General features: G+C 48.8%; 1 protein-coding gene across 2 annotated transcripts in view; it reads left to right on the plus strand.

The window, feature by feature from the left end:
* Nucleotides 1–1,155: 1,155 nt before the first annotated feature.
* Igsf3 (immunoglobulin superfamily member 3) overlaps nt 1,156–26,569 on the plus strand; it is a 93,358-nt gene continuing 67,944 nt past the window's right edge. For both annotated transcript variants that reach the window (XM_055628435.1, XM_055628443.1), the window contains exons 1-2: nt 1,156–1,201; nt 3,418–4,099. In XM_055628435.1, coding sequence (XP_055484410.1) covers nt 4,057–4,099 — 43 coding nt within the window. In that variant the 5' untranslated portion in view covers nt 1,156–1,201; nt 3,418–4,056. The remainder of the gene's footprint in view (nt 1,202–3,417; nt 4,100–26,569) is intronic.

Raw genomic sequence — 26,569 nt, forward strand, 5'->3', positions numbered from 1 at the left:
ATTGAGTGTTGAAGCTTAAGGTTAGAGGCCCAGGTAGAGGACCCGGGGAAAGTCTAAATTTTGAGAAGGAATTAGGCAGCTTATAGGGTCAGAAATTTCTTAAACAGGCTGAGATGGACCTTCAAGAAAGTTCCTTGATTTCTCTCTTTCTCACTTTCTCCAAAATTTATTTCCACAAGGAATGCAATTGACAGGCTCCCAGACTCCAGACGTCCGTCACAGCCTTCATATTTACTACCCTTAGCTGAGCCATGATCCCCTCATGCCACGCAGGTGTCAGAGGCCCCTGTCCATCATCTTCCTGCCACTTCTACTCCTGTTGCTCTTCTTCCTCAGCAGCCCATGATCCGAAGACCTCTGTGGCTTCTCGGATCACACTCCCCCCATTTCTCCTTTATGCTATGTTAGAAATACTTTTAATTTCAGAACATGTTAACTGGCCTACCACACCCTACACCCTACAGCTGGGACACTCTTCTTTCCATTTTCTCTTCCTCCCTGCATCCCTCTAAATCAGGTTTCTGTTCTAACACCTCTTGGAGAGATCCTCTTGGACCATTCCACCTAGAACAGAATCCCCTCCACACCTCCCCCACTAAACACACACACGTGCACACACACACACACACACACACACACTATTCAGTCACCCTCTTTCTTTAGAACACATGCTATTGTGTTATATATTTATTTGTTTCATGTCTGTGTTTCTCACGAGAATGTACTAAGAGAACAGAGACTTTCTTCACACAGAGATGTTTAGGAAATAAACAAAGGAGTCTAGTAGGCAGGTGCTGAGGGACACCAGGGCCACTGCTGTCTTGGGGGAAAGAGGAAATATGTGATGTATGAAAGATTTTCAATACAGTACCGTAAATATGTGATAACTATTCAATTTGATACGATAGAAGTATTTATAGTTCAATTACATATGCAGATCAAACGCCAGGAGTTGTTTGGGGATACATGATAATTACAGAGCAGACTATCTTTGAGAAATGTACAGCCAAGGGTGAGGGGAAAGGACAAATAAAGACTTTCCAATTATCCGGGTATCCCCCATGACAAGATCCTCATTGTCATGTGCAACGGAGGTATTGACTTTTGGGGATGAGTTGAGCTATCAGTATATTCATTTTGTTTGTAGATACGTGTCCATATCTAGGCCATGTGTGCAGAACCCAGAGGACAACAACCTCAGGTAAGGACCCTCAGGTGCCATCCGCATTCGTTTCTACAGCGTGGCTTCTGGGGGTCAGACTCAGGTCCTCACCTTTAATGGCAAGCGCTTTACCAAACGAACAACCTCCCCAGCCTATCAATGTACTCTTTCAGTACTTTACTGTCACATAGTCCAATAGAATGAAAACTCTCCGTAAGCCCCTCTCTGGGCTCTGAAACCTGCCGGACTTCTCAAACGGGAACCTTCCTCCTCCTCCTCTGAATCCTGATCTCAGGTACTGAGCCTCTCTCACACTCACCGAGACAGTCCATGGAGCCCACCTCCTGCTGCCAAGACCGGATCAACCCTCTCCGTCCCCTTAGCTGCCTGTGTGGTTACTTGCATTTCCTGGGTCTTTCATCTGTCCTACACCATGACCTCTTCAGACTTCCGGAAAACGCCCACTCTCCACTCTTAGGTCAAGTGGTTTTCCTAAAATGCACGTCATATTGCCACAGTTCACTAATCGAACTGTTCATGGGTTTTTCTCCTGGACACAAGCTCAAGGCCCCTCTGGCCCCTGGGTCTTTGTTATAGTCCCTCTTGTCAGTCTTCCTTCTGGTCTAGTTAGGGCTGCACAGAGCTTTCTGTCACAGGTCCTGAGTCTTTCCTCTCCGGGCCTGTAAAGGCATGTGTCCAGGGCCTGTGACTGTCCTCTGTACCTCCTCTCTCCCTGTGTTCTGCTCCGTGGCTTTCTACTCAGTTTTCTCTAGGAGAACGCTTCCTGGGCCTTAGCCTTGCTCTGCATCTCACCACAGGAACACAGGGTTGGTTGGGAGCCTTCCTCCAGGCCATTTTTGCACCGCTCACTGTTAGCGTCCCCAAGTAGACCGCAAGCTCCGCAAGGGCAGAATGATCCAACCGCCTCTGGTTTAGCACTTTGTGCTCGACAATACCGAATAAATATGGAGGCACCTGTACGGATAGCAGTTAGAAAATAACGACAGTTCATTTTTGGACATATGAGGCATTTCGCTAAGTGTTTTACAAGTATGACAAGGACATCTCACACAACCCTCTTAAGCAGAGGTTATGTACTCTGAGACAGATGAGCAAACTGAGGCACAGAGGATAAGGAACCAGCCTAAGGCCCTCTGCTACGAAGTGGAGGCCTCCTGGGCAAGAACCCCAGATTCTATGCTAGAGCGGAGCACGCTGCTGGGGTGCGTTACAAAACCAGATTCAGGTCTCCAGCGAAGCGCTTTGCTATTGTTTATCGGGCGAAAGACACGCCCCCGGGGCCTGGGCTGTGGGAAAGGCCCACGGTGCGCGAACCCGGGGTTAACTTTCCATCGGCTCATCCCAGGTGGTCCGCAGCTGCGCGGGGGTGCAGCCTAAGAGCTCCGGGGAGGTGGGCGGGGCGTGCGGGGGGCGTGTCCCCGTGAGGCCACCGCCCTCTCCCCTGCTGGCCAGGCCGGGAGCTGCGGGCCAGGCCCGAGCTGGAGGGCGGGGCCTGGGGCGGGGCGGGAGCAGGGCAGCCGGAGCCGTTGCGGGAGGCGAGGAGGAAGCGGCGCGGCTCGGGAGGCGTGCGGGACGCGGACGGGAGAACGAGCGGCTGCTGGGAGCTGCGGGGGCCCGGGCGAGGGGAGCGCGGGAGGGCGCGGACCGGGGACGGGGGCGGGGGGGCCGGGGGGGGGGGGGGGGGATCGGCGTCCCGTCCCGGGCCCAAGCCCGTTCCTCATTTGGACACGGAGCGCATGGAGCGGGCTCAGCCGGCCGCGAGCAGAGCTCCGGGCCCCCTTCTCGGTTGTCTTTTCTTTGCCAGCGTCTCAGAAGCAACCCCCGGGGAGGTAAAACAATAGCGGGCCACCTGGGACGCGGCGCGCCCCGGCTCCCACGGCCCCGCGCCCGGAGTCGCGGCCCCGCGCCAGCCCCGTGGCGACCTGCGCCGCCGAGGGTGGGGCTCTGCCCGCCGCGCCCCGCTCCGTGGACCGCGAAGCGGGGAAAAGCCCGCGAGTGAGAGGCATTCGGTGAAAGTGTTTTGAGAACAATCGTAATTGCCCTGCTCTGGGCGGGGAAACTGAGGCGTGGGGCAGGGAAGGTAGGACTTGTACAAGGTCAGGAGGCACACATGGGCAGCTCTAGCCTAGGGAGGGGATCCGGCTGGCTCGGCTGGCTAGCCGGGCGCTCTGGTCTCTCTCGGTCTTGGGGTGGTTGTGTTGGCCTTGGATCAACGTCTGTTGTGTTTGTTTTAGGAATCTGCCGGCTTTTGTGGGACCGCTCCCGGGCTACCGAATGCCAGCGTACTTCGTGTGCCCTGGGAGGTTCTGGGGCAGGTGACGGCACCGTGACCTATCCAACATGGATGGAGATGGACTTTTTGATGAAGAAACCCGAAGTGTCTTTACCAGTCAGGGTGGTTTGGCCGTCCAAGGTTTTGACAAAACCTGCCTGGTTCCCTCTGTGGGATCCGAATGAGAGAGATCTCAGACACCTTCACTGCGAAGCCAAGGACATTTCTGTATAATCAGCGGATGAAAGGGTTTTTCTCAGACTCTCTTTTCTCCCATTTTCCTTGAGGATTAATCCACCAGAATCCACAGTTCCGGTGGAGACTGCAAGGCATACATGTGGCAGAAGCCTAGAGCACCTTCGGAATTGCTCTGGACCCTGCCTTTAGCATAGAGGACTCTCAGGCATATGCCACTCCCCTCCCCTGCCCCCAACTCCCTCCTTCTGATTACTTGTCTTTGACTGGTTCTCATTTTCCCCCGTGAAGTTCTGTTTCCAAACTGTTCCCCGGAGCTATAAGTGGATTGGCAGTAATGAGAGATTAGGCGGTGGGAGGAAGCACGGTGCCCTGTGCAGTGTCCTTTTCCTGCTGCGCCGCCGACATGAAGTGCTTTTTCCCAGTGTTGAGCTGTCTGGCTGTGCTGGGTAAGTGACTGCTTATCAGTTCTTTGGCTGTGAAAGTTTAACCTGACCGCCTTGCTAATTCCTTGTGGTTCTTTCCCATCAACACTGGGTTTTGGGGGACAGTAGAATGTAGCCAGAGTGTGACAAAGGAAGATTAAAGTACCAAGAGGGTTCATTTTTTTTGACCCGGAAAGAATGGTGGAGATACTGGTTGTCTTTAGGCAGGAGTGTTTACTGTCCTGGGCCTTTGGCTGTAGTCCTTCACTTGCAAGTCTGTGGCGGAGGGATGGTGTGTGGGTTGAGGGCTTCCAGTGTTTCCACTTTTGCGTTGGTCTGCATTGGTTCCAGAGAAATTACAACATAATTCTCACACTGTTGGCACAGGTGGTTTGATGAACGAAGGTGCTTTTTTTTTTTTTATTGTTGTTTTTGGAGGGGTAAGTGGGAGTGAGTTGGATGTGCCTGAAGGGATGCTTTGTTTTGCCCAAGAAGTCTGTAGGCTAAGTGTATATGAAGACACTAGTCCTGTGTCTCCAGACCAAGGAAGCCCAAGCTCACAGTCCTTGTAGGAGGTGAAGCTGGAGACACAGGAGTTGCCTGGCAAGGGGTGTTTTAGGATTGGTTTTCATGCCCTCAGAGAAGAAAGTCAGAAGGCTCAGAGTGGGAGGAAGAAACTGTGGTCTCAGGAGTGAGCCCTGACTGCTCTTCAGGCTCCCTCCCCAGTGTAGGTCCCTAAGCCCTGGTCCGTTCTGATGTCCAGCGCATCTCCACCATGTATCTTCCAGTGCTTCTGTTTACAGTAAAGCTGATAGCTGGCACCTGGTGCATTCTCTGTTCAGACCTCATGTAGTGGACACACCCCCTGTGTTCTCTGTGTGACTCCCTCTGCATTCAGAGAAACGAGTACTGCTGGCCCCTTGCTTCTCCATTCTAGGTATCTTGCACTTCCAGAGTCTATCCATGGAGATTATCCATGTCTCCAAATTATCTGTACCTTTACAAAAGTTAACCGGTGTGTGGAGTGAGGATGGACTTTAGAGTTAGAGCCTTGAATTGCTATCGCAGCCTCGTCTTGATTGATTGACATGTGTCTCAACAGAACACCCAAAGACTGCAATTAAGGGATGTAAAATGTCCTAAAAAAAATCTTGATTGCCTTGCAACATGCTTGAAACTCAAATCACTACGTTCATTCAGTGGTGTTCAAACTTGGGTATAGGTTGGTATCTTAAGGCATCTTAAAACACAACAACAACAACAAAAACCTTGATATTCAGACAGCCACCTCAGACCTGTGAAACCAAATTCACTGGAGTGGGACCAGAGACGGAATTGGTGTGTGAGTTCATTTTCATCAGTGCCGTCCCTTCCTTGTCCAGCACACATACGCACAGGCACACACACCTCCATCTGGTAGTGAGTTTGGTCCAGTTGTCCTGTTGTTAGGGTACAGAATCCCCATTTCTCCTGTGTGCTTAGGTAAAGGAAGTTAGGAGGTAGGCTTCCCTTGGCCAGTCTCTTAAGACTATATTTGTATGTGTTATACAGTATTTGTCATTGTGTCTCAGCTTGAATCAGCAGTGATTCATAGAGATTGAAAAGGACACAAACGTGGAAAGCCCCACCTCCCACCCCGCTTCTCAGGCTTGGGTGTGTGGCTGAGGGGGCAGGTGGAGCTCAGGGCAGAAGGAGCCACCAATGGGAAAACAGAGAACTATGTATGACATTTGTGCCTTTCCTTTCTTTTCTTTTTTTTGGCTGTTGGAGAAATGTGAGGCTGCCTGCTACTCTCCCTGCTGTTCGCTCTGTGGGTCCCTCTGTGGAGGGGAGGTGGAACCCTGGCACCTGGAGAGTGCTGTCATCTGCCCTTCACCTTCACCCCTGCGTGCAGACTGGAGGAAGCCGAGTCTCCATGTAGCTGTGGAGGGTTCCGGGGGTGGAAGGCCAGATGAGAGTGAAAGTGTGGATGTTTGGAACTGTGGACAGGCACCCTAACCCTGTCCCATTCTGAGCCCCTCTGGGGGGACTCTCAAGATCTTTGGCTGTCATCTGATGGTTAGGGAGGCCTGCCTTCTACTAGCCTAACCTGGGTGAAGCGCAGGGTGTGTGGGGAGGGAACAGAGCCACACTCCAGTCTTACTTCCTGCTGGCCGCCTGGTGTGGTCTGATTCGTGTGTCAGCATTCTTGTAGTGTACTAATGTGAATTAGCATGAAGTGTGAGTTAAAACGGCAAAGAATCCCGTGGTTTTGAAGCCTTGTGGACCACATACCTGGAATAAAATTGTATAAAAGTTGAGTCAGGCTAAGGGCTGTGAAAGCAAAGCGGAGAGTGGACACTTTCCTGCAACACTACATTTGAGATTGAGAATCCTCTGAGCATCTGTGATGGGACCGCAGGGTTTGTCAGTGAGATGTATGTGGCGTTAGACCTGAGTGTCTCTGCTTCCTTCCCTTGCCAGTGTCTGGAGTTTGGTTCAGGTTCCTCCTCTATTGCCTGTATATGGCACTGATAATTCAAGTCTTTGTCCCTCTTCTCCTGACTGCTGGGTCTCTTGTCCTTTTGCAGTCTCAAGTGGCTCCTCTAGCGCTCAGCCACTGGTTGCCACCCCCCCCCCCCCTGCCATACCGAAGGCATCATAGGCCTGGGCTGGTGAGCAGCAAAATTTCCACTGCTGGGAAAGGATGGAACCAGAGGGGCAGAGGGTGAGAGGGAGAGTGAGGGCTCATCTGAGTGTGAGGAAGAGGGGATGGGCAGGGAGAGTGGGGGTGACTAGAACCATTTCTGTGCCTGGCAGCACCTCCTGTGTGTTAATATGATGTGGAAAGATGGCATGAAGAAAGGAGGGGTTGTGTCTTTTTGAACAGGAAGAGACCACTCTGCAAAGAAGCACAAGGGCTGTAGGCGCAGAAAGCACGGTTCGATTTTGTGTACCATGAAGAGTTGTACCTCCCAGAACAGTTGGGAAGTAGCTTTGAAAGAGTTAGCAGTGAGAAATTCAGGAGACGAGCCACCTCTGGAGAGCCACCTCAGGAGAACATCTGGATGGTTAATGGGCCTTCGTGTTCTTCTCCAGCGAACCCATACACTTCATAGAGTGTGGGAAGCCTTCTGTTTGAACAGGATGGGGTCAAATTATCACTTACTTCCACTTATTAGGCAGAGGCCAGAGGACGCTTCCGAAAGAGATGGAAGGAAACTTTGATGTTTTGATAGGCATGAACTCAGAGACCAGATCAAGATGATCAAAGGCAAAAGAGAAGGAAGAAGCAGATGACGGAGAAGGAGGAGGGGGTTTGCGTCATTCAGGGGTGGGCTCTAAAGCAGGGATGAGCATCTTGATTAATGGATGACGCACCACTGCTGGTCCTACTTCTGTTGGAAAGGTGGTTTGCTTCATCAGACCACCGGATGAAGGTGCTGGAGAAAGGAGTGCTTGTCAGGATGGGACTGGCTAGGATGTCTTTTTTGGTGGCCTGCTTATAACAAAACATCTGACATAACTAACTCAGAAAAGGTTCATCTGGGCTCGCAGTTAGCTCTGTTGCTTTTGGGCAGAGCAGCTCAGTGGGGGTGGGCAGGCAAAAACAGTCACCTCATCGCCAAGGAGTGAAAAAGGAGAAGGAGCTAGGCTGTACTGTACTTTTTAAGGACATGTGTCTGGAAGACTTCCCACTAGGCCCCGCCTCTGAAAGGTATTGTCTTCTCCCAATACCAACATCCTATGGTCCAAACCTTTGGGTGTATAAGGGTCATTTAAGATCTAAACAATAGCATATTTAGATGGTAAAAATGGTTGAGTGATCTCTGTTCCCAGGGCTGTCTTCTGTCCCTTTTGTTAGACCGTTTGTTGCAGCAGGACTACGGTTATTATTACAGCAATGCTAATACCAGTTCTCTGAACTCCCATCCTTACTGTGAACCAAGCCTACCATTCAGTCCCCAGAGCAACCCTAGGCAATAGGTACCTTCATTCTCATCCTTTTATAAATGGGGATGCTGAAGTCCAAGAAGATTAAGTAAGTTTCCTAAGAAGGATTGCTGGCCAGGTTAATGCATTGTACGATATTTGGGCCCCAGGCTCCTTCTGGCTTGCTTCCTGTGCATGGCATTTACTCCCCATATTACCTCAGGGTCTAATATGGCCATTCTGGCTCCAGCCATCAGGAGGAAAGAAAGGATTAGTGAAGGATTCATAATGAATCTTGTATAGTAAGGATAGTTACCAGAAGGTCTGTACATTTCTTCTGCTTATATTCTCATTGGCTTGAACTTGGACAGAAGAGCTGCAAGAAAGGCTGGGAAGTATGCTCATTCTGAGTGCCGGGGCCATGCTTAAAACCTGGGGGCTATATTGCTTTAAGGAGAGTGAAGGTTTTGGATAAGTATCGGGCTCTACCATAGCCACAAGCTTGTAAGTGGCAGAGCAGAGTATTGAAGCCAGGACTGTCAGTTCCAAGTCCCTTATTCTTTTACCAAACAGTCAGTACCTTCTGTGAGGGAGGCCCACGCTCTGGCCAATAAGGAGCCTCCTTGGGAAGACATGAGCTAGACAAACCAACAGTTGTTGTCGAGGAAGCAACAGAAGCCAGCATATAATTACAAAGAACATGTGTGGCATTCAGAAGGAATACTGTGTTTATAGGGTGTTCTGTGCCAACACTTCCCATACTGTGGCCTTCTGTGTAAAGTGCGTAAGGATGGTCTCTGTACACGAGCCCTAGGACTGTCTTGTGTTTGCCACCAAGTGAGCAGAAGTTCAGTTAATTTGGGGCAAGTGGGTTCACAGGTAAATATACATGGTTTAGCTTGGTTGGCTTTGCAGAGCTGGGGCTGGATCTCAAAGCCTGGACACCCTGGGTACCGTGATATCCATTGAGTTACATTCCCAGCCCTCACAAAGTCAATACTGTTTTTCTATTGGCCGCCACGCTCATGTTGAGGCGATTCAAAGTTGAGGGAGAGGAAGTAACTGCTCTGGTAAGAGCTGGAAGTTGGCAGGGTCAGGATTTGAACTGATGTTTCGGATCGTAGCACTCAAGCCTACATTCTACCAAATAGGGCTTCTGGATCTTTTCTGTTCTGTGGGAACCCTTTGGGTAGTCTGGTGAACCTAAGCATAGCATTTAAAAATACATAAATTACCCCCCATAAAGGAAATCAATTATATTGAAATAGAGCTATCAAAATGTTTAAGAAGAACTGTGTGCTATGGTAGCATGCCTCTTTAATAACACATTAAACTTCCAGTCCCTGACAGCGAGCGTCATAAGTATTAGTGTTGGTACAGTGACTAGTGTTTGGCATTTTGGGGATGTATGGACTGCATTGGGTATGAAAGTATGTGATTTCTACTTGGAGAAATAACGGATTCGAGAAACATTACTAGGGAAATCAAAGGGATTGGTAAGGCCCACTTAGAGGCTAGTGAGAATAAAGATACAATTTCCCCCTTCAGGCTCACATGCCTCCTGAATTCTCCCCACAGACTGGCAGGGTTCAAAAGCAAGCCAGCTACATAGTGATGGTTGAGGGAGAAACTCAAACATTCTAATTCCTAAATGTTGGCTTTCAATTTAAGGAAATTTAGATCACCTGTGCATCAATGCCTCCTTGATTTTTTTAAAGACTCTCCCAGTATTTAGAATGGGCAGGGCGGAGGGGTGGGCAGGAGTCAGCAGTTATAATGGTGGGGGATGGGCATGACTTTTTATGGGCTGAAGAAAGAGTCCCAGTGACCTGATGTTGAAGCAGAAGCTTCCGGTTTAGGTTGTATGATGCTAGGTAGAGGATTGTTGTAGATTGTAATGAACTTGGGATTTGGATCTAGAAACCAGAGCCCAGACTGCTCTCAGGGTGGGTGGGAGTAGGGGTGCTGGAACTGATGGAAAGGTCTCCAGGTGAGAATGGTGGTGCTCACTGGCCATGGGTACCCCATGCATGTTTAAGAATCACTTCTGGGCGCACATTTTTTAGCTTCCTCTGGGAGTTCCTCATTTGCCACAAGCAGACACCTGTTTCTTTGAGGCTTCACAGTGAAGCACAGCAATTCCTTATAAAACGTTGATTTTTCAATTTAAGGAAATTTAGGACACCTGTGTGTGAATGCCCCCTGATTTTCAAAGAAATGAGCTGTTACATAAAAATCAAGCATGTAGTTGTTGAAAATCACATGTTGCCAAATTCCCTCACCAAGAACCGTTTATTAAGTGACTAATTTTGAACCGCAGATGCAGGTACTCGACAAAGACCAGAGCAGAGGCCCTCCTTTAACCAGAAGTGGAGTTTTTGTTTTCAACTTTGCCTTCAGAGGGGCAAAACTCACAGGCTGGAGGTGTATTCAATTTAGTTTCCAAGCAATTGTCCACCCAGTCTCTACATTTTTTTTTTTTTCATCTATAATTATAGTAGCAGGAGAGAATGATGAGCCTGGGACCCCGCAAGATCCTAAATCGAAGACTGAATTATATTAACTCTACCCGGCTGGAAGGTGGTCAGATGCATTTTAAAAAGCTTTATAATAGGCTTTATAATGATGAGAGTTGAGGTGAAGTTTCTGCCCAGCCCTGTAATTAGGTCCACCGGATAGTGTCTTCTCCACCATCCAGGTGAGGCTTTGTTGGCATGCCCAGCCCTCTAGGGCGTGATAATGTAAGTCAGCGCTTCTCAGTCTTCCTAGTGCTGAGACCCTTTAGTACAGCTCCTCATGTGTGGTGACCCCCGCCCATAAATTTATTTTTGTTGTTACTTCATAGCCGTAATTTTGCTACTGCTATGAATTGTAAGGTAAGATATCTGATAGGCAGGTTATCTGAAAGGGGCCCCAGGGGGTCACAGCCCACGGTTGGGAATTGCTGATCCAAGGCCACCAGAGAAACAAAGGGTAAATTGACTGGCCAACAGGCTGGCTACTACTGACATCTTACACTCTAAGAGGATGCATTTCTTGTTGGCGTAGGGAGGTAAGGCTGCTGTGTGCTTCTTTTCGGCCTAGAAAGAACAGGGACTCTTTTGGTTTGGTTTTTTTTTTTTTTTTTTTTCAGCAGAGGAAGCTGGTAGAGAAGCTGTTCATTGATCCACCCAGAAATGCTTTCTGGAACAGCTTAAAAGGTAGACATTTTCCTAAGTAGGAGGGGAGTGACATTTCTGGCAGGACTGTGATGCTTCTAGGAGGGTAGGTAAGACTGTCACTGAGCCAGGCCCTCCTGGTGCTGTTTGGTAAGAATTGGAGCAGGCAGTTGGTAGGAAAACTGGGTTTTGGGGTCAAAGACAGGTGGAAGAGATCAGAAAGTTGTCATTGGAAATCTGGCAGGTCACTGGGAAAAGTGGTCAGGGAGTTCCCAGGTGGTCGCCTCAGGTGGAGGGGTCCAGAGATGGAAGGGAATGTTCGTGCCTGCTTCTGAACCAGACAAAAGTTCTCAGTTCTTCATTCTCTGTTTGTTACCTGATAATCAGAGCGAAAGCGGCCCATAGAACTGGGAATTCAAAGAAGGCAGTGTCTTGTCTGCTCCCCCGCCAGCCTTGTCTGCAGGTGTTTACATGAACACTCTATTGAAACAGGGAAAAATGAACCCTAAACTGTTGCTGGTCAGGTGTTCTTTCTGGGCCAATTCTCTGATGCTGTTTGCCCACGCTTGCCTTAAAAGTTGCTGTTATTTTGCATACAGATCAGTTTTTGTCTGTAGCATCACTGTCTGATACTCCAGAGTGTTGTCTGCTGTCACACCTTGTGTGTGGTGACCTCTGCTCTCTCTGGGGCATGGGTCTAGAGGCAGACTTCGAACCCCCACTTCTCCAGGATCTGTTCTGTCACTCCACAAGAGCTGCCCATTTTGAAACCTTTTTCTCAGAGACAGTCTATTAAGTAATAATTAGTGTGCTTTTCCCCGGTGATAATCAGGAGGGCAGCTCACCTTCAGATGACCCTGCCGTCAGGCCTTTGCTGTGGGCTGCAATGGTGGCCGAAGTCCACACACGCCTGTCAGCGGGAGTGTTGGCACTTTGTCGCTGGTCTGGGAGTGTGGCACTGGCAAGCCTTTCAGAATCTTCAAGGTGGCTAGTTTCCTGACCACAAGTGCGGCTTGAGGCCTCTAGGGTCTTGGGTAACTCAATGGTGTGCATCCCTTACTTGCATTCCTCACCTTGATCCACTGAGCCAGGAAGCACTCTCAGTGGAGAGCTGGAGAGGAGCCTGGGGTTCAGTTATCACCTGGTGCTGCAGGTCAAACTGCTCCTGCCCTGCCCAGCCCTGAGGACTTACTGTTTGCTAGAAGACTTCTAGAGAATGTACACATTGCATAATCAAAACACGGAGTCAGGCTCCATAGGTATGTGTGAGTCTTCTGTCCAAAGGGGAAGCAAAGAGAGAAAGGGAAAGCAGACTTCCAGAGAGGGAAATGCCATAGTCTCTTAGGTAGGATCCACCTACAGGAAATGTAGAGGGTTTTTTTTTTTTTTTTTTTTCCCCAAACAGAGCATTTGGTTTGAATTAAGCCATAATTTCAATAGTTAATAAAATGCTGTAGGCAAGAGTATTGTATCGAAGTAGAGGATGAGATACTGGTTTTAATTTAGATGATAGTGTATATTTTCTTCACAATTTTTTAAAATTTTGAAGCTTTTTTTTTTTTTTTTTGCAGAGGTAACAAGACCATAATTCTGGTGTAAGATATATAGGAGGTGGGGGCTGGCTGGGGGCTGGCTTGGTGGTAGAGCACTGGCTTTACGTGCAGGAGTGGCTGAGCGTGTCATCTCTAACACTGAAAGAAAGAGAAAAAGAAACACAGAAATTAAAATGTGCACATTCTGATCTTTGTTCCACACTCCTTATTGGTTTTGATATATCTTCCTGATGATTAGTATATCGTCTCTCAGTCTGTGTGTATGCTCAAATGCACATTTTTCTGACATAAATGGAACCATCAGAACGTTCTGTTCCACAACATGATTTTAAAGGGGTGATTTACCTCACTTCTTTTTTTTTTTTTCAGGCTTAATTTTATAGTCATATCAGAACTGATTTGCTTATTTTATAGCTAGCTGAAGCTGTAATTTGTGAAGTCACCGGGGAATCGTGAACTCAATCAGTAGCTATACAACAGAATAATTTCGTCTCCCCATCATCAGGAGACCAAGAGTCATAATAAAAACACTGGCCTTACATAGCAGTGTATTTAGAGAGGATAATCGACTTGTTTATCCTGAGTATTTTGTCTGAAAAACACATAAATTTGACAAATTAAGTACATTCATGTCTTACTGACCAGTTTGTCATAATGTCAAAATCACGTTAGATCAAAAGGAAACTCTCTGAGAATTTATTAAGGAGACAGCTGTAACACTGGGTTATGTGTCTGACTCAATCAGACGTTTTTGAACTGCAAGAGAACTGAGTTTTCCATTTCCACATGGTTTCTCCAACTCACAGTGAGGGCGACTAGCCTCCATTCAGGTAGGAGGGGCCCCCACTTAAGACATCCCCCCAAGGAAGAGAACTTCTCCCTGCTGCCTGCAGTGTGGCTGCTGCTGCTGCTACGGCTACGGGCTACGGCTATCTTCTCTTAGGCTCACTGTTATGACTGCGCAGCCTGGCTCACCTTTCCACTGCCTTTTAAAAATAGCTGCTATTTGGGAGGGATGGTTCTTGGATTCACATATCATAGTGGAGAATCTTAAACATCAGAGCCTGACCTCCTCTTACCCTTCTGAGACCACCGGAGGAGCCCTCTTCTGTTAGAATCTACTTTAAGACTCCCCAAAACCTTTCATCCAGCAAATATTCAAGTGCCTACTCCAAGTGCTCATTGTTCCGTTATTTCAAATGCCACAGAATTGAAAGTTAACACCATGATGGTCATTTTAACAAGTCACCTGATAAGTATTTTTGATCTTTAATAAATAGGGCGATTAATTAAAAACCTAGTGATACAAAGGGCCTCTCTCTTTACCTCTCTCCCTCCCCCTCTGCCTTCCCCTCCCCTCTTTCTCTATCCCTAAGGTAAGTCTGTTTTCTGGCTGTCACTTTGATGTCCTTTCTTCCTGTCCTCCCCCCTTAGTTTTTAATGCCCATGAATTATGAATACCCAGGGCAACCCATGACAAAGGACCTTTAGGGAAAGGATTTAGAATATTGCTGATGTGGGGAGATGGAAGTAGTAGATGGTACAGGGACGATTCTTTCTGTTGAAATATGCAAGTATCTTGAGCCCTGGATATGTGGACTCTTCCCCTTGACTGCTGAGATGGGATTGACTGTTGGTGACTGCTGGGGATGCTGTCTGGATACAGGAATTGACCTTCCATTGGCTGTTGGGGATGCTGTCTAGATATGGGGACTGTTGTCTTTGCTAGGATGCTGTTGGGATATGAGGGGACTGACTGTTGGGGATGTTATCTGGATGTGTGGACTGATTTTTTTTTTTTTTGACTGTTGGGAATGTCATCTTTCTTGGGGAATTGGGAGTTTCACCCTTGCTTCTGAATTTCTAGGAAATCAGAATAAAATAGAAATAGACAAGGGCACCCTTCCCATCGGACAGGAGACAGTGTCCACACCAGGCTTTCTCCATGTATTGGAGTGTTGGTTAGGTTTAGTCCTCTTCTTCACCTTCTGTCTGTCCTGTCTCCCTGCCCTGCGACTTCTGACAGGAAGGCCACAGCACGGCTGGCCCTATCCTTGCCAGGCATCCTTAGAACCCTGGTGGCAATTCTGAGAAGGCACATTGCACTGTTTTCCTGTGTTCCTGTCAGACTACAAGGTCGCCAGAGGCTCTCCCTTCGTCAGGGATCTCTTAAGTCTGAAGGTTTGAGCTGCTTAAATGCTGCCTGGTGGCCATGGCCGTGGCCCAGCATAAGCAGCTGCTGCCCCGAGAGCTTCTCTGTTAGGTCTGCTTGCTCCCTGAGAGCAGCACTTGCCTGAGGCCACCCTGGGTTTCCTCACTGGTTTTGTTTGGCAGTGGGAATTCTGCCACACAGATGGATGCACACTTGTTATCCACACTTGTTAGGGGGGTATGCATCTGTTCCAGGCTTACCCCCAAACTAGACAGCCCTTTCTGACTGCTTACAGATGATTTGCTGGACAGTTTTATATCATTTTCTGGTTCTTAAGAATGAAAAACTGCACACTGAACAGTCCTGTGGACTGTCTTGTACTATCACATTGTGAAGAAAAAGCAAGACTCCATTCTGAGCGCCCTGCTTGGCTCTTTCTCTGTCCCTCTCTGGGAATGGGCTACAGTCTCTGGCTAGGAGACTGGAGCAGTAGGCTTCTGGGAGGGAGATGATAAAACCAGAACTAATGTGTCCGTAGACTTGAATTTATTTCAAGGACGCTGGCAGATCTCCTGTGTGGTCCTCTTAATTATAGGGGTAAATTATTCTAGAGGTGAAGAAAAGGCTGGTGGTGGTCTTGAGGGAGGAGAGTGAGGGGGTGGAAGAAGAACTGAAAAATTTTCCTAACATCATCTTTGCACATTGGCTTTGTTGTACTTAAAATATCACATGAGATAAACTGCCTTTCCACTCTTGCCCCAGCACAGAGGATCTGTACTTTCCCATATTTGGTTTTTGGGGAGAACAGGGCCTCATTTAGGGATAAATCCAGATTCCATCTCTGCTGTCTCTGTTTTGGGGGAAAGGAAGTGAATATAGGAGCCTGGCATTGTAGCTGAACACATGATTCCCTTACATGCCTCCCCACCACTGTTATTCAGCTCCTGTCCCAGAGCTGGTGCTGTGCCCATCAGGAATCCGACTCTTGCTTTCTTCTGCATATTTTCCCTCCTGCCAATGCATAGGCATTTGGCTTTAATCAAGGAGGCTTTTACTCTGTGATCTGTGGCAGGGATGACTGAAGTCACGGAGAGGATTTTAAGTAACTAATCTCTTAAGACATTCAGAACCTAATCTCCCCAGCCCATGAGCATCCTGCCTGCATCTGGGAGATTTGTGAGGGCTCTGCAGAGAAGGACGGATGGGGCCTGGCTTCTTTGGAAAGGCCTGGTGTCTTTCTGGCTGGTGGCAGGTTTTTGTGTGTCACTGACACAGGGGCAAGGCCTGATGTTCATTTGCCATGTCAACAGAGTTCAGGATGCCCCATGAGTGTGACCACCGTGCTACTAAGTCTCTGTGCCAGCACCCAGAACAATAAGAAGCCAAACTGGAGTGAAGATGTCATCCTGGTTCACTCATGATTCTGCAGTGTGTGTCCAGAGCTCGCTTCCAGGGAAGATGCTGAAAATACATCAGAGGCCGGCTGCCCGCAAATGAGATTGGGTTCATCAAAACATCAGAGGTGCAGGATCTGACATTTCCATGTGCTTTGCTTACAGTTTGGATGTCACCTCACACGGATGCTATGTGCCGCACTAAATTGGATTACAGTGGCTCTGCAGGTTGTCATGTATTGATTTTCTGTTTCTATCTACTTTGAATGTGAGCTCACATTTCCACTACCAAAGGTACCCTTTGAAAGAATTTGGTGCCCAGGATCCTGAGTGAAGCCTCAGTCATTTCTCTTGGTAGAATGATCAAATGCCTAACAATGTAAACTAATGAAGAAGATTAGTTCAATTTAGTGAAATGCCTGAATTACCAAATATTTTTCAAGAAATTCACTGTTATTACTTGTAAGTAAATATTGTAACTCAGACTAGGCTAATGGAGTGCCTAATAAAGTTCCTTGGGGGAGCTGCTATAGGAGAGAAGCAGGAATGATTTGCAATTAGCAGACCCATTGTTGATGCAAATGGAGTTTCTGAAATACTAGATTGTGCCCGAGAACCGTTTGTTCTCCTAAGTATTTTAAATGGTCCCCGTGAAACTCCCGGATGCCTGTAGTTTATATGCTGTGTTAAGATCTGTATTGTGAAGACGGAACTCAGCCACATCGGCAGCATCAGAGATTTCATGTTAGTGATGCCCTTGATCCTTGCCTCCTAAAGATTAGGTTAGTTTCCCTTCCACATGCTTCCTTCCACACACCTATATCTGTTTGTCATAATATCAGTCAATACATTTGATGCATGTGTAAAGTGTTCTGTGTGCTTGGCGGTGAGTATATGGAGGGGACTCAGCGCAGTGCTAGCCTATACAGCCCTAGCAGGTGGTTCATGGAGACACCATTTATAGACCCAAGCATAAGCGGATTGGTGCACTTGTCACTGGTGACATCACTGAGGCTAAACTGTGGATTACTTCGTAATTAGTGCACCCTCCTTCTTAACAGAGTTTGCATCTGCTACTTGCTGTAGTGTCTCAAGATTCTCGCTCTTGCCCGACACAGACACAGGGTTGATATTAAGATGAGCCGTATGATGTTACCAGTTTCAGAGGTTAGAAAAAGAGCCAAGTATCAGCAGGAATATAGGTTCAACCTAGTAATTGCTCAGTTAGTATGTATTGAAGGTCGAATGCATAAATTGCATGATCCAAGTGTGTCCAACTTTTAGATATTGCAATGTGACTTTGTCATTTACAAAGGTGATGCTAGAAAATGGTGCAGTTAAGTTTAAAAAAATCATATAATGCTTTGAGTAAGGTTATGATGTTGTGCTTGGCCATTCGCATGCAGTTGCTGCTGCATGCAGGCTGTGGGCTGTGGGTTGGACAGGCCTGCTGGTTCACATCTTAGTATTTCATGCAGTTCTCTTTAGCCAAGGAAGTGTCAGCTTCAGTATTCAGTATTCAGTATTAGAAAGGAATCCCTAAACCTCAAGTAGCTAGAATGTGTAGTCTTCTGACACAGCTTGGGGACATGGGGTGAGTGTTGGGGTGCTGAAGAACCTTACTTTCTATGTGTTTCCCATGAAGTTTTTTAGCTCCCTTTACATTCCAGGTGGGGACATGTGTGTTTGGGGTCGGGGGTGCTGTTGATACCCAGACCAGCTCTCCTGCACCTGTGCATTCACTGACAGATTTGTGAGGCCACAGAGCTGTGGTTTGGATCTTCACTGTCCCTCAAAGGCCTATGTGATAGAGATTGGGTCACTGACCTGTGATGCTTTTGGGAAGCTGTGAAACCTTGTATGGGGTGTGGCTTAATGAGAGGAAGTTAGGTCTTGGAACCATGCTCTTCAAAAGGCCACTTTCCTTTATGTCTTTATTTCCTCGCCCCCATGAGGTTAGCCCCCGGTGTCTGCCTTTGTTCCCTCCCGTGGTAGTTTGCCTTGCCACAAGCCCAGAAGCAAAAGGACCAAGCAACTATGGTCTGAAACCTCCGAAATCTGGTTGGTTGTCTCAGCTGTCTTGTAAGGGAAAACTGACAGGTCTACACAGTGTGCTCAGTTACTTGATGGACACTCACTCCTCGTGTGCCTCCTTGGAGCCTGGAACTTATGTGTGGTGAGTTGCATGCTGGACTGGAGCCCAGTAGTCCATCAGAGGTGAGAGTTGAACTGAGGAGAAGGCCCAGCTGGGCCTGTTGGAAGCCCAGCTTCTGGCCAGGATCCCACGCCCTAGCTGTGGAACTGGGAGTTGGGCCCAGGCTTGAGTTGGATCAGAGCTACCCCAACCTTCTCTTATGAGAACATCTCTCTCTGCATCTGTTAGGATTTCACGGCTGTCTTTCTAGTTTCTGTACACAAATTTCCAATTGTACCACCATGCTATGGTGCTCAGCGTTTTCTCACAGGCGCAGGGTAATTTCTGGCTCTGCTCAAGCCCACAGTCATTTGCCGAGCATCCTCCCGTGCCAGCACAGGATGGGGCTGCAGTGTGAGGGGAGACTCAGATGTGTGGCGTGGCATGGCGCTGCTGGTGCAGGGACAGTTGCCTGCTCATGCATCAGCTCTTCTTTTCTCTTTCTGCTGGTGGGGCCCACTTTGGTCTGGATGCCGCATCTCCCTACACACCGCTCCAGGAAGGATGATCCTCCTTCCTGCTCTGGAGTAAGTTCTGGTCCATCTAAGCTAGTCCCAGAAGCCCGTCACTGAGATGTGGGCCAGTGAAATTGGCCAGTGAGATTTGAGAAGGCCGCTGGAGGATTCTTGGAAAAAAACATTTTCTCCTAAGAACTGCAGGAAAGAGGAAAGCTCCTCTCACTAGACTCTTGGAGATGAGGCAGCTGTTTTGTCACCATGAGGAAGGCAAGTTTGTCAGGAACAGCAGAGAAGAAACTGGGAGCGATTAGGGTGCTTGAGGGAGGTCCCTGAGACCGAGCAGTCCAGTCTCCGTGCTTTCCGTTCTCCGTGTTTATCAGACGAGTTGATATTTTTGACTGCTCATAGTTGGAGGCAACCTATATCAGACACTCCCTGAGTGAGCATGAAATGGGATTTCTTTTCATAAAACAGCACCATTCAGATTGCCATCAAAAAGCATATTGTTTGGAGGCAGTGCTCAGCCCCGCGGTAAGCCGGAAAGAAGAGCGGAAAATGCACTGACAGGGAACACATGAGTGAGGAGATTGCATCTGGAGTGCATTCTGAAGAAGGGTTAGGATTTGTGTGGTTTGGGGGCCACCTGAGGAGGGGGCTAGCATGAGCAGACCCGTGGAGACAGGCATGGATGTGGAGGTGGCATGCAACGGTGACATTATGTCCCAGTTTCATCGGGATTCTACAGTACCTCAGACTGTGTGTGTAGGTTTTGACCCTTGATTTGTACATGGAAGTATTGTGAGCCCTTGGGCAAGGCAGAGGCTAATGAGCATGGGCCCTGGGGTGGGAGTAGGATTAAGGAGCTGTGAACCAGGCTGACTGGAAGGGGAGGGAGTCAAAGCTAAGTGGCCAGTGTAAGCCGCAGGGGAAGCATTCATTTGAAGGGGTGAGGTCTGAGTTGGGAGGCGTAGGGAATGGGGTGGGGGTGGTGAAGATATCCCAGGAAGATCATAAAGGAACAGAACAACCAGTGAAAGGTGGCTTGGCTGGTGCCGGATGGTGAAGCCTGCAAGCTGACTCCGGGGGCGTGCGTGTAATGACTTGGAAAATGACACACAATGGAAGTTTGGAAGAGGCGGACTTTAGGGGGATGATATTTGGCTTTTGCCACTGGGGCTTCGAGATAGTGATGGGAGATCTAAGTAGGGAGACTTGAATTCCGTGAAACAATGGGCTAGAGGCAGTGAGTGAGCCCAGGAGCTCCTGTAAAGTGACAAGCCCCGGATCAGGAGACAGAGCGAACTGTGGCGGGGACTACTGGCTGCTCTTGGTGTAGGATCTGAGTGGCACGTGGGCTTCAGGATGTAGTTGCTTCCCTCTCTCGTCTTGATTTGCTCAGAGCTCTGCCGCAAATGCGCTACAGCTTAGGGGTCAAATTCATTTTACCTTCGGGGTAAAATGAAGCCAGGTTGGCGTCCTGGCTTCAGGGTCCTTCAGCTGTCCGGGGAGGGCATCCTTGTTCATGAGTGACGTGGCTGAGCTCTCCGTGGGTCACTGGAAAGTCAAGTGTCTTGGTGACTGCAGTGGGCGTGTTAATCAGTGAAATGTGAGGCTTCAAGAAAAAGCTCTAGTTCCAACTAGGCTGGATTTTTCACTCACATCTTGTATTTTCCTCCTCTGAAGTCATCTAAAAGGCAGCTTTTGTTAAAGGTTCTGGAGCGCGGAGCTGGGTGCTGCCCGTCTGCACGCTTGGTGAGGGTGTAATCTGTCTGCTGTCTGGCTCCCATTACTCTCCTAGAAGCACAGGGCCCCATGAGTGAGTGCCAGGGGCACTTGGCATCTGGTTTTCATCAGGTGGCAAGTGAGTGCACGTGGGGGAGTCTGGGCTCTTTCTCTACACAGAGCTGAGGCGGAGGTAGCCCCTCTCTTTCTCACTGTTAGCTGTGGGAGCTCCCATTGTTGACTCCAGAAGCACCCAGAAGAAAACCCTCAGGCTCGAGAGAAAGATGGCATTGCCCACTTGGGGCTTTTGTCTCTGAGCTGACAAATTACAAAGATGGGCCCAGCATTGTCTGTCTTCCTAATGGGATGCTCAAGTTCTTTTCCTTCCGCTTCCCCATAACCCAGGGTGCCGTATTTGTCAGGGCCATTTTGCTCACTGGCAGCCACTCATATTTTACACCCCAAGCTTTCTTCTTCTGACAGCCCTGTGTCTAGGTTTAATCCCTGGAAGAGGGTGATACTATCAGCCCAGACTTTGATTTGTCTGCATGTCTGTTTTTCTAGACATCCATCTCTCTTTCCATCCAACTAACATTCAGCAAACATTTGTTTTTGAGACAGCAACATGAATTTGGGCAAATTATTGAACTCTTTTTCCTAGGCCATAAACAAGGAGAAGTGAGCATGGTGGTGAGAGTTAGCTGGAACCCTCTGGGAAAGCACTCTGTATGGGGCCTGGTGCACAGCTCCCTCCCTAGTCGGGGGTAAGCACCATTAGTGTGGCCAGGCCAGGGTTGCCACCCTCCCCAGCTGACCAGCCACAGGTTGCCTTCAGCATGGTATGGTTATTTGAAGATTGGATTTATGGCACAGTACATAGTTCCAAGCCATAAAGATGTGACCTTTGATCACTTTGTCACCTCCTTTGGCATTTCTTAATTGTTTCAGTCTTGATAAGGCCATTGTGACTCCACTCCAGAAGGCTGAGCTCATACTTGGTAGGTACTGAGTGCTTGCCAGGCCTGAATGTGACGGGTGAGTGCAGGCGGCTTTGAGGTACAACTCAGCATCGTACTGTGGGTGTGCTGCCTGGGTCTCCCCTGCCCTTCAGAGTCACCTTTTTGACCACTTTTTAAACTGTGACTTGTAGGTGTACCCTCAACATTTGAACCCCTTTACTTCTACCCTTCTTTGTCTTTATCCTGTCAGTCCTGCCCTTCTCTCACATGGCAGTGAGGATTTCTTTTGTTTGCCATTCTCCCTGTACACTGAGAACAGGGCTGACCCCTCATGTCCTCGGCTGTGTGTCATACTGGAACCGGCGTTGGCCCTCTTGAGTGTCAGAGCACTTACTAGAGGGGTCCTGGGGACGTGCAGGATCCATCACTGGGGGTCAGGCTCCTTTGCCTGAGTTAGGGTGGCTTGCAGCATAGGCAGGTAACAGGCAGGAAGGCGGTCAGCCAGCAGGCTGTCCTGGCTGGTGGCTGTGGCCTTGGGCACATTCTCTCAGCCGTCTTTCACATCTCAGCTGAGTGTCACAGATGACGACTCACTTCTGCCCCTGCCATCTGGGTCACCTGGAATATGCTTCAGCACTACTTTCGCCTGGTTCTGGCCCTCCTTCAGTTAATTGAGGAAATTTGTTTCACCCTCGGTGAGCCAAGCACTGCCCTTGTCTTAATGGATAAGTCACGATTGTGCTAAGGAGAGAGCTCTGCTTTTTCCTGTGTGTGTGCTCACATTTTCAAGTTTGTAGGGTATCTGGAGCTGTTCTGGTTTTGGCTCATCTCTCAAAGTCTCTGTCTCCCTGGATAAGACACATCTCTCTCGAGGCTAGACCGAGGCGTTTGCACTGCTGCCTAGGGGAAATGACAGAGGACTGCTGGAGCCTGCCTTCCGTGTTAAAGCCTCAGGGCTCAGTCAGAGATGGGAGGAACAAGCTGTAAGTCACAGCCAGTTATAGAGGAGACTCTGTACTGCAGTGGGGGAGAGCGTGTGCAGGACCCCTCATTAAGGGCCAGGAAATGGGATGCCGAGGCCAGTAGTTGACCCTGAGCAGAGTGGTCAAGTTGTCGCCACCGAGCCCCTGCTCTGTGCTGTTCTTGTACCCCACACTCAAGCAAGCAGCACTTCCACATGTCTTACCACTTCCATGTGTCCTTGGTTTCCCCACATCCAGGGCCTCCCTGAGTCTGCGGATGGGTCCCACGCACTGTTCTTTGGGTCTGGCTGTGCTAAGTCTGTCGCTTGCTCTCCAGCTCGTCTCTGACTTAGCTGCTTAGAGGCTTTGTGTCTCTCTGGGGTACCCTGCACCGAGGAAGGTGAGCAGGAGTGGGTGTGTCTTGTACTCCCACAGCAGTTCAGGCTCTTTATGTTCACTTAGCCTTATAAACGCCTGCCCATTGGGTGGCCCTGCAGTCGAGGCCCAGTAAGGTCATGCCATTTCTCCAGATCAGCCAGTGTGGCCATGTCTTTGAGCTCACGCTAAGGTTAAAGAGCTTGGTGTGTTAGTATGGTTTATTGTAGTATGATTTGCATGATTTGTAGTACAATTCACCTATTTAAAAGTGTGTAGTTGTGTGAGCTGTTACAGATGTCAGTGTGAAGGGCAGCTAGGTAGGGCAGCCTGGTCATATGGAAGCCATTGGGTCCATTATATTAGATTCCTCCATCCAGAAGTTCCCTTGTGTTTCTTGCAGTTGGCCTCTCCTCCACCTCCAGATTCTTGGCTGCAGGAAATCTGAATCCCGCCATTACAGATGTGCCTTATCTGATGTGCATGGAATCCTGCAGTGCTGCCTTTTAGATCAGTCTTCTCTCAGCATAATGCTTCATGTTGCTGTGTGTCTAGTTTATTTCTTTTTCTTTGCAAAGTAGTTTTTCATTGTACGGCTTTGCCACATGTTTTCCATTCAGAGGCAGCTGGCTGTTTGTGTTGTTTCCAGTTTATGGCTCTTAAGAATAAAGCTGTTGTGACACTTAGGTGTTTGAGTGGACGTAGGTTTTTGTTTCTTCTTTGGAAAACACCTAGGAGTGTGATTCTGCCATCCGTAATTTTATGTTTAACTTCGTAGGAAATACCTAGGCTGTTTTCCACAGTGGCTGCACCATCTGTAAGAAAGAATCTGGAGCTTGTGACTTAGAATCTAGAGCTTTTCCTGTTACACTGCCGTGTCCCTGGCTGATGAGTGTCGCTGTGATGTGAGCCTGCCTTTAGCATAGTGTCAGGGTGAGTGTCACCCCTGGGGGAGCCAGTTGATGGTGGAGATGTTTCCTTGGGGAAACCCTTAGCAAGTACTCAGTTGCTTTCCCCAAAGGCTGCCCCTCCCCCACTGGCTTTCATCTCTGTTATGGCCTTGGCTGTCATTAAGACTCTGGTGGAGTTCCCTCCGCTCCAGTGGGGACCCGCTTTACCCTGTGGACACTGGAACAGTCTGTGCTGTGTGGCTCACTTCCTGTGTTCTTGTGGACACCTGAGATGCTGGCTCCTGGCCAGAGGTGGAGTTAGAGCCTCCTGAGTAGAGAAGCCATGGATGCTGGGGACTCTGTCTTAGCATCTCTGTAGCTGTGTGTGTTTGTGTGTGTCTGTGTATCTATGTGTGAAGCTGTTTGCTGCTGTGCAGGCTATGAGGGGCTGTCCCTGCTTTATGGCCCATTTCAGGCCTGGCCTTCCCTGCTCAGGGCTCCTCTTGACTGGCAGCCAGGCGGTCTGCAGTTTCCTGCATTGCTTTCCTGTTAGGTCCCCTGTGTTTTGAAAGAGCCAAAACCAGACAGGGGCGCTCTCAGGTTACAGCTCTGCTCTGTGTGGAGTCTGAAATGGAGAGGGAACTCAGGAACATGTGGTTGGATTTACTTTTTTTCCTTAATTTGGGGCAGCATTTCCTGAGTGGGGGATGACTGATAATTAGGCACTCTCTGATTCAGAGGCCCCAGTGAAGGAAAGTGCAGTCATGCTTTCTAAAGGACCATTGTTGCTGCGAGTGTGCCTACCGTGGAAGCACGCATCCTGCAGCGCGCATGTCTGGAAGCCTCACCAAACGGGTGCGTGTTTGGGAAAGGCAGGGGCAGGCCGATGAGCTTACCTGCCTGCTAGGATGAAGATTTGAGTTCGAAAGTTCTTCCGGGCCCCTCCCTTCTCTAGCCAGTATCAGTGACTGTAGATTGATCAGTGACCTGGGCTTTCGGACTTTGCCTTCCTTACTGCACAGTAGAAATTCCATTCAGTCTCATAAGGGGAAAAAGGATGTGGCACCTCAGAAGCATTTTAATTTGTGTGACAGTGTGACATCTAGAGGTGGCCATGTCTCTGAGCATGTGCTTGACTGTGGAGGCAGAGCCAGCACTCAGAAAGCCACCTGCTCTCCCTCCCTTCATCCTGTTGGTCCCCGTGCCTGTCTACCCAAGAGGACCCCGTGCCCAGGACTGGCTCTGGCAGGCTGGCCTTCTTGCCTTTGAGCACAGGCAGTGTGGAAAAGTCAATCGGTCTCCTGACTGACATTTATGGCAGAGGAGGACAGAACAGCTGAGGAGTGTCACGAGACAGCCATCGGGATAGGGCATTACTCCAGTGACCCTCCTACCTGGGCTTTACCAGTGGCCTGGAAGTATTAGGGAGAAACAGCTGGGATGCAGCATGGAGTAGGGGCTTTTGGTGGGTCTTGAGAGCAGAAATGAGAGCATGGACTTGGGAAACAGGAAACCTAGGTTTCCTGGGTCCTCTCGGGAATTAGAAGGGGCAGGGGGACCTTGCAGAGCTTGGAGCCTTAGTTCCTTTTCTGTAAGACAAGAGGACCAGATCAGATGATGTCATTGCACCAGGGAATAAAGCTACACAGCGGCTGCTTCCCCTGGCAGCCTCGTGGTGGGAAGTTACTGTGGTTACTAGGTGATGGCTTCAGGGGTAGAGGTGTGGATGGGAGGACTGCTACTGTGGGATAGACGGGGTCCGGGTAAGGAGGGAGTTGTTCTCAGGCCACGCTCGGCAGAGGCACCCAAGAATGGTCTTGCTAAGCAGTTTTGCTCACAGCTTGTTGGCAAGTGGCCCTGATGGCCCCTGCTGACATCTGCTGGAGCTCCCAGTGTCTAGCTCAGAGAAGTGATGGATGGCACTGACGCAGAAGCCCTGCATAGCAGCCCTGTGCATGCTGCCTGCCAGGGCCAGGGCTTCAGGACACCAGCTGATGGTCCCTGTGCTCCCCGTTCCAAACCGTGGGCATGTGGAGACATTGCTCTGGCCTCTGTGTTGTAAATAATAAATCAGACAGATGTTTCATTTTAAACACAGAATATAAAAACAAATGAAGTGGCCTGTATTTCAAAGAAAAGTTTTAGTAGAAAAAAACCCGAATTTTCTCTTTCTCTCTCTTTCTTTTTCTCTCTTTTTCTTTCTTTCTTTGACAGGGTTTTACTATGTAGACCAGTTTAGCCTCCCAACGTGTATGTCACAATGCCTGGCTTCAGTGATTTTTTTTTTCTTTAAAGATTTATTTAGTTTTCAAAATTCATTTTAAGAGGGTGTGTGTATGTGCATGCGCTGGTGCAGAAGAGTATGGGTGCCCATAGAAGCCAGAGGTGTCAGAGTCCCTGGCACTGCCTGATGCAGGTGCTAGGACCTGAACTCAGGAACAGTACAAACTCTCAGCCACTGAATCATCTCTCCCTCTTCAGTTATTATTAGCTTTTTAACATCTCAAAACATTTTGCTAGGTGTTGCCAGGTTGTGCAGAGCCACTAGAAATGTAAATTTGCTAGTGTTGTTAACTCCTGAGTGAAAACATAACACACCTCACAAACTTCTCCTGGCCTCCTTTTCCCGCCCGTTAGCCTCACCTGCAGATACCGCCTCTGCTTGTAGAAGACCGTCCTGCCTGCTTTTCTCTGGACCGTCTAGACAGGAGCATCACAGCTTTTCTTTCTTTCTTTCTTTCTTTCTTTCTTTCTTTCTTTCTTTC

Source organism: Psammomys obesus, unplaced genomic scaffold (assembly GCF_907164565.1).
Source record: "Psammomys obesus unplaced genomic scaffold, mPsaObe1.curated_primary_1811, whole genome shotgun sequence".
Taxonomy (NCBI): Eukaryota; Metazoa; Chordata; class Mammalia; order Rodentia; family Muridae; genus Psammomys; species Psammomys obesus.